Raw genomic sequence first — 8,198 nt, forward strand, 5'->3', positions numbered from 1 at the left:
TTTCTCTCGCAAATCTGTCGCAGATCCGTCGCTAAGTACATCCGTCGCTGATCCGTCGCTGAAAGTGTCCGTCGCAAATCCGTCGCTGATTTCCCTCGCAAATCCGTCGCTGAAAGTGTCCGTCGCAAATCCGTCGCTGATTTCCGTCGCTGATCTGTCGCTGATAGCATTACCTACGACTGTTTGACCGACGGAGTATCAGCGACGGATCAGCGACGGACAACCCTTTCAGCGACGGATCAGCGAGGGAAATTTCCCTCGCTGATACCCAACATTTTTGTAGTGAGAGAGAGAACGTTTCAAATGCAACTTATCACATTTGTACAACCACTACACCCCAATTAATTGAGATATTAATGGAAATGATGAGAGTTATTTATTATGATTTGGATATTTATAGAAGATGACTAAGTTTCATTAATTATGATCAATACTTTATATTAAGAAACAATTAAAACTTTTATGAAATAACAAATTCATCAAATTAAATGAACGGTTGAGATTGAGTTGTATTGGTTGTATAAATGTAAATGGTTGCATAATAATATACCTCTCTCTCTCTCTCTCTCTCTATATATATATATATATATATATATATGTGTGTGTGTGTATATATATATATTTATATCATACAATGAAAGACAAAAGATCATATGAGAAATATAGTTAAGGTAAGAATCGTAAGAAAATAATTTTTCCACACTCAGGGGCTGTTTGGTTCATGTTAGAGAACGAGAATGGGAATGAAAATGAAAATGAGAATGAATTTTCATTTCCCCCAGTTTAATCTGAAATGAAAATTTGGGCTTATTTTATCAGATAGTTTCTTTTATTTTCATTTACATTCTCATTGATTATTGTTTAATACTTCTAACCAAACAACACCTTAATCATTTTTAAGCTCATACACACCCATGCTTTAGAAGGGAATTGACCTGGTGATTCTCACTTATGCATAATTTACTTGTAATCTTGAATTTTAAGTAATATGCATTAATATACAATACTACATGCATAAAAAATATTTTTAAAGAGTTTTTGTCAAATGTTTTATAATATAGTATAGATTATGATTAAAAAATTGAAAATTAGAAAAACAATATCAGAAGTCGATTTTGCCATTTTGGGCCCAAAACTGGGCCAAGCCGTAGCGGGTGTTGTTTTCGATTTAATCGGAAAATGTACTATCATCATTATATGGTGGGGACTGGGGACTGGGGAGTGGGCCGGGGGCGGCGGTTGGTGGCAAGATAATGGCACAAACATGTGTGGTGATTCTTGTTGTTTACAAATTTATTTTCAATTAAAATAATTATTAATAAAACAAATCATGATGTTATAATTAAGTGTCACCGAATAATACAATAATATCTAGTTGCTCATCACTAAGGGACTGTTTGACAATTGATGAATGGTTTGATACAAGATGATTAAGAGGTTCTCATGATATATTGTAAAATGAAATATAATTGTTTGGTAATTATGTACAATGAAATTATAGCTCTTAACGGTTAAGGGATATCCATGATACAAAATCATTCAGAATGTTTTAGAATCATTAAGAGACAAACTTTTTTTTTTGTCAAACAAGATTCACCTCTTAACGATTCAGATGTTGCCTCTTAATAGAACTATTAAGAGGTAAATAAACAACCTCTTAAAAAAAAATAAACCCGATTATAATACCAAATTGTAAAAAAAAGGGTTAATAAAAATGTAAAAGTAAAGCATTTAAATTACATATGGCAAAAGGATGAAAGAAAGCTTATATTTGCTGCCATTAAACCCCACCCCCACCAAAGATAAGCTATTGATTTGTTAGAACTTAACCAAACTAAAAGTCACAAAAACTTTAATGTTTTATTTATTTATCGAAGATAAACTAATGCTTTTAATTTGTTTTTTCTCTATCGTCCTTTTTTTCTTCGGAAGAAAATATGAGTTCCATGCTATTGTTGCTGCTACTACCAGAATTAAACATTGTATCAATCAAGTCTGTTACTCCTGGATAATCAGTATATCTAGCAGGAGACGATGGACCTGTCCCACCACCACCAATATTATCCGATTGACTTTTGTACATTTGCATGTTATGATGAGCAATAGTACTATAAAGTTCTCCAAATGGTTGTTTGACGTCAATGGATAACCATTGTGTGACGGGTTGTGAAGTCGTAAGTGGTATATTATGTGATGTAGGATAAGATGTCATAGCCTCCGGTAACGATGGTGGTGGTGGCATGGAAGGAGCGGTGGAGGACATGATACACGTATGTTCTCCCCGATATGTTACTTCGAAAGTGTAGGGATCGTTGTCGAGTCTTTGAACTTGTTTTTTAGCCGGACAGTTGTATAATTTTTGATGGGTGCATCTGAAATATCCCCTGAAATACAAAGGACCAAAATTGAAACATATTCAAAGATGTTCATCTAGAATGCCAAGTCCATGTTTATCAAATGTTTGAAATATTGAATATTCAAGAAAGACAGTGAACAAATGTCGTGGCAAGAAGACCATCTCATACACACAAACTTTGAATTCAAACTAGTAAAAAGGTAATCTTTAACCTGTTGCAATCATGGGATATTCAACTTTCAAGATTTGCATCAAGAAACTTTCAATGCTTCTTGTTGAACTCCATATATATATATATATATATGACGTTTTATTTATGATTAGAAAAAACCCGCCACCCGGCTATAAAATTTTGAATTAATATTAATAAAACGGGTTGATATCTTACTTTTATGGTAAATTTGATAAGAGTATCGAAGAATCATGTTATACATAAATATTTACCTTGGAAATTTTGACCCGAGAATTTCTTTTTGACCATATTTTCTCCAAGTGTAACCGTCTTCCGGTGGAACTTCAGTGTTCCCCATTCTAGGAGCAGGCACTCTAAACGTTCGTCTATCTGCTTCATGTTTTCTACACATATATAAACATAACAAATTAAACCTAAGATGTTCTTGATTTATTTCTGATCTCCATATATTCTTTCCGATTTAATAAGGTAATATAGTGATTTTCGAATAAATTATTCAAGTTTTGTTCGCTATTATAAATGATACGTCGACCAACGGGTAGTTAACGCATTTATCACCGTGCGTGAGTTTTTCATCACCGGTTTACTTGCATTTCGAATGATTTTGTAAATAGTATTAAAACAATGTGTTAATTTGTGTCTTTCACTTTAGACCCACATTTAATTACATCTAATTAGGGCTTGTTATTATTAATTTTTGCATGCATTTACATATATATTTCATTTCTTGCATGCATGCAAGGCATACATATATATACATATGTATATATATACACACACACATATACATATATATATACATATATATATATATATATATATATATATATAAGGCCCATATCAAAATCATTGAAAATTTTCAGAAGAAAACTACATTTTGTCAAGTGGAACAACCAATGCATATTGCCTCATGATCATGAATTTACCAAAAGGTATGCAAATGTTTAAAAAAACCAAAATTAACCGACTTTAAATACTCTGCATTTTCTCACAGTTTAATTCATCATTGTTACCTTCTTCGGGGTCGATGCAATGAAGACTGAGCTACATCGGTCGCTACAGCCTCGACATTTCCACCACCCAACTCTTGGCCAGCAATGGCATCGAAACCATGGTGTTGATGGTGAGCTAGTTGTTCATGTAGCCCCATATCCATTGCATGCGAACTCCTTAGCCATTCCGGCACTGATCCACCACCAACCTCCATTTGTGGTAGCGACTCGTGGTGGGTGCCGTAGTCCTGCACCGCCAACGTCAACCGTTCCCTCGCGTTGCCAAAAACCCTACTTATCTCATCGCATGAACTAATAAGAACATGGGGTTGGTTTGCTATGTTGGGTAGGCTCTCTTCAAGCTCTTTAACTAACTTCCCCCCATGAAAGATCAAAGAAACAATCTCTTCCATATCTGGTTTTCGGGTCCTCTTTTTTCGATTTAAACGAAAGATTTGATGTGGGTTTGAAGTATAACAAAATCTTGGAGGGTAAAGAACAAAATTGGTGGTGAAAATATTGGGGTTTGTAGGCATATATGAAGCAAGGAATTCAAGAAATCAAGAAATGGGTAAAAGGGGTTAAGAAAAGAAAGAAAAGGATTCAAAGTATTTGTAATCTCTTGGACACGTTGGACGAAGAAAGGGTTGTGTTGACTTGGTCATGGTCTCGTATATAAAATTGCTACCTTTTGAGTTGGGTCTACAAGACGACTTGGTATGGAGGATGCGAGTCGTTGGACTCAGATTGGTGGGAAGAATTTTCTAACTTTGAAACACATGAATTGAAAAAATTGTTGTTATTTCACAAACAAAAAGTCTCTTACAATCCAAATCATTATTGAGATTGAGTTGTCTACACCATTTTTATATAGCTATCGTTATTTTTAATTTTATTTTTATTAACCTCGATATCTAACTTGCTATGTAAGCTGACTAATCTCAGGACGACCACTTGCTTTGCAGATAGCCCGGAGTCAATGTATATGAACCTCCGTGGCCACAAGGGATTTTTATTCCTTCTTCGATTTGAACCTGAGACTTCTGGTACTTTTGACCTTTGGAGTCAAACTCAAATCAATCAAGTACCACCCTTGTGGTTATAGCTATCATTATTGTTAACTAAAATATAAAGATTATTTGGATAAAAAACTAAAATATATATCAAGATAAAAGATTAAAGTGTAATAACTCGTCCCACATGAATAAGAGCTAAGAATTGTTAGCTCCTTATAAGTCTACCAATAACTTTCATCATGGTTTTAAGTTAGTTCCGAAGTTATTGGGTCAGTTTGTTGCTGTGAGCTTTGGGAGTGTTACATAAAGCATATCTAAATAATCGACTTTGAAAAAACAATGTCTTTAAACACTACAAAACAAAAGGGTTTTATCGATGTAAAAATTTGTTGATAATCCGTTAAGAAAAACCATTATCAACGGATCTCACCGGCGGACAAACTTGTCACTTGTTCGTCAGAAATTTGCAACAAAAAAATCCTATAAAACATAACTATAACTATAATATATCATTGTCATTTCATTACCGAATAATGGTTGTAGATTCTCAAATTTGTTTTTTTTTTCCTTCATATTTTAACTATTTTTTTATTGCACAATAGTTAATTTGTAAAACAAGTTAGTTGTGGAACATTGTTTTTGTCAACAGGATGTTTTTTTAAGTTCAAATCGTCGTAGCGTCGTAGGTTCAAATATTACTAAATTTAGTTCTCGACATTTACTAGAATAATAATTTTTACATTAAATCAAAACAATGTTCTATGTACGTAATAAAGTATTTTCACAACGAAAAGTTCGTATATTCATTTGTGAATAAAAAATAGTAAAAAAGTTGAATTTTAGAATTAGAACAAATTAACCTTTCTTCTATGGGACGTGTTTTCTTGAATTGAATGGCTAAAGAAATCAAAATTAACAATAAGATTTTATTTCATTAAAATACCATCATATGCAATAATTTACACAGTAAGAAGTTGTTTGTTTACCTCTTAATAGTTTTATTAAGAGACAGCCTCTAAATCGTTAAGAGGTGAATCTTGTTTGGCAAAAAAAAAATTGTCTTTTAATGGTTCTAAAACCCTCTGAATGATTTGTATCATGGGCATCGCTTAACCATTCAGCACCCTAATTTTATTGTAAACAATTACCAAACAATTATATTTCATTTTGTACTATATCATGAGAGTCTCTTAATCATTCTGACCACGTAATCATTCTGCACCAAACCATTCAACAACTGTCAAACAACCCCTAAATATTAATTGGATAATAGTCATCCTCCTCACTTACTATGACTCTTGGTTATTGTCATTGCTCTTATCGAGTAAGATCATTAATCATTGTCATATTAATTTGATAAGATAATGTGACTTGGTAAGCACTTGTCGTATAAATGTTTGATAAGCGAAGTTTAAACAATATCTCAATTGATTAGTTGATTAAATATGTTTAATGGATTTTAGAAAAGAGAAACCCATCACCAAACGAATTTGTGTTCTGATATGTCATAGTGTAATATTAACGGTTTTTGATGTTTTTATAAGCTATATTTAATAACTATGTCTCTCAACGTTTGTCATTGTTATTTGATAACGAACATTCATGAGTTAGTCACTTTCTTGAGTTTTAAGTATTTACCGAATATGCGATCATTTAGGGGCCTTAGCTGGTGATCCGGGCTGTTTCCCTGAGAACTGAATTCAATCATCAACGAAGACGATTTGATTGAGTATCACGGTCAGAGCCCCGGGCTCCTCCCACTGCTTGGGAGCTTACAGTTTAGAAGAGCTAAAAGAAATTCCAAGTAACAATGGTATATCTCTTTTCTGAACGCTTATACATCGGCATGCAATGTACTACTAAAACTCGGTTTTGAATCAGATATCAATAAATTCATACAATTACTCATTGAATCAAATATCAATAATTTCATACAATTACTCATTGAATCAGATATCAATAAATCTAATGGATGATAAAATGTATTCTTGAGAGTCGATGAAAATAATAATTAATAGTCATACATTTATCTTTTTTTTTTAATTTGTAAATATTATTTAATTATGCATTAATTGTTATGGTTCTAATTTTATAAGAAAAATCTCGAAAACTATAATTTTATTAATTTCATACACCAGTCTACTCATTTGTAACTCGATCCATTCAAACATTTGTTGTTAGGGTTATAAACGAACTGAACATTTAGCTAATCTTTCGTGAACCATTTGGTGGGAATTCGAAGTTCGTTTGTTTAATAAATGAACGAATATAAACACATTTTTTTGTTCGTTTAGTTAAATGAACATGTTCATTTATGTTCGTTTACAATTGTTTGTATATACAAATATATTTATATATTATGATATTTATATGTGAAATTGTTAATTAGATTAAATTTTCAGAATTTTTTTTATCTCTTATTTACCCGGTTTTTCATTTTGTTATATGATGAGTAATGTTCGTTGCTTCTGGTATATTGGTGTTTTTTCATTTATGTTCATTTACATTCGTTTAACATTTTAATGAACGAATATAAACGAACACGAACACACACATTTTCTTAACGAACAAACATAAACACAAAAAACTTTGTCCATTTAATAAATAAAAGAAACTATATTTAAATACGATATCAAGATTGGTGGGATTTTGATGACGTCGCCATCTTTTTACTTTAAAATTGTGCACATAAATAAATAAATAAAAGAAAGTATTTTATTTTTTCCAATGTTGCAGCTCTTTTTCTTTTAGTTTATTTTAGTTTGGTGGTCAAAGTTACTAGAACTAGTTTCCCATGACGACAACTGACGTCGAAGCAAAATCATGGAGGATTCCATTAACGTTTTTAGTAACATTTTTATTTTTTTAAAAACAATAAAAATTATTATGATCGTAATGCCACTTTTGAATGTTCTTATCATGATAATGTTATTTTTTGATAAATATCTGAATCTCGTCATTGTTTTGTATTTTTGTTAATTTACTTAATGACGTGATTTAATTTGATTTCGAACCGGTTTCAAATGTCAAATATGAAAACGATGATTGATCATAAGCATTAAATTCTAGTTACCGACAAAGGAGATTGTTTTATGGTTATTAAGTTTTTTCTAACAATTGTAGATAAGAATGGTGATTTGCCCCGGCCCGGTGGGGAACCCGGCTCACCCGACTTGAACGGGTCTCGGGACTGGAGATCCCATACAGACTCGAACCGGGGTTGGGGCCGGGGTCGAGGATCCCCAGTAGACTCAAACTAACGGATATTCTTCATAGGATTTGACCGGGGTTTGACTAGGGACGGGATGTTAATCCCCATACTCGCCGAGGACCGGGCCTGAGGGCTGTGTTGATCCTCTCTCTCAGTGATTTAATGATAATCCTTTTTTCCTTTCGATGTATTTTTGTTTCTGTACTTTCAGTTCCAGCGATCAATACACTGAGCATGTTCAGTGATCGCTGAAGAACTCGTTTTGTAATTCATTCAGAGACAACGATATTTCAAGAAAACAACACTCACACCAAAGATCCTTCAGCAAACGTCGAAGACTGAAACTGAAGATTAGAAACTGGCGCGTACGTGATCTGAAGCGGTATTCAGTGATTACAAACCTGTCTAGCTATGTGTGAAGACTGCTCTA

General features: G+C 32.9%; 1 protein-coding gene across 1 annotated transcript; it reads right to left on the reverse strand.

Annotated features, from left to right (window-relative positions):
• Window positions 1-1,891: 1,891 nt before the first annotated feature.
• LOC112512398 (WRKY transcription factor 55-like) lies at window positions 1,892-3,954 on the reverse strand. The gene is made up of 3 exons (XM_025118745.1): window positions 3,563-3,954; window positions 2,801-2,932; window positions 1,892-2,384 (listed from the first exon to the last, which is right to left on the reverse strand). The coding sequence occupies exons 1-3, from the start codon at window positions 3,952-3,954 to the stop codon at window positions 1,892-1,894; spliced, it is 1,017 nt and encodes a 338-aa protein (XP_024974513.1).
• Window positions 3,955-8,198: the final 4,244 nt, after the last annotated feature.

This window comes from Cynara cardunculus (genome assembly GCF_001531365.2).
Source record: "Cynara cardunculus var. scolymus isolate 2C chromosome LG 1, CcrdV1, whole genome shotgun sequence".
Classification (NCBI taxonomy): Eukaryota; Viridiplantae; Streptophyta; class Magnoliopsida; order Asterales; family Asteraceae; genus Cynara; species Cynara cardunculus.

Coding starts and splice junctions, on each gene's coding strand:
- LOC112512398 (XM_025118745.1), bottom strand. CDS start 3,954: ATGGAAGAGATTGTTTCTTTGATCTTTCATGGGGGGAAGTTAGTTAAA. Junction 2,933..3,562: donor TTGCATCGACCCCGAAGAAG/GTAACAATGATG, acceptor ATATATGTGTAG/AAAACATGAAGCAGATAGAC. Junction 2,385..2,800: donor CTCGGGTCAAAATTTCCAAG/GTAAATATTTAT, acceptor TTTGTATTTCAG/GGGATATTTCAGATGCACCC.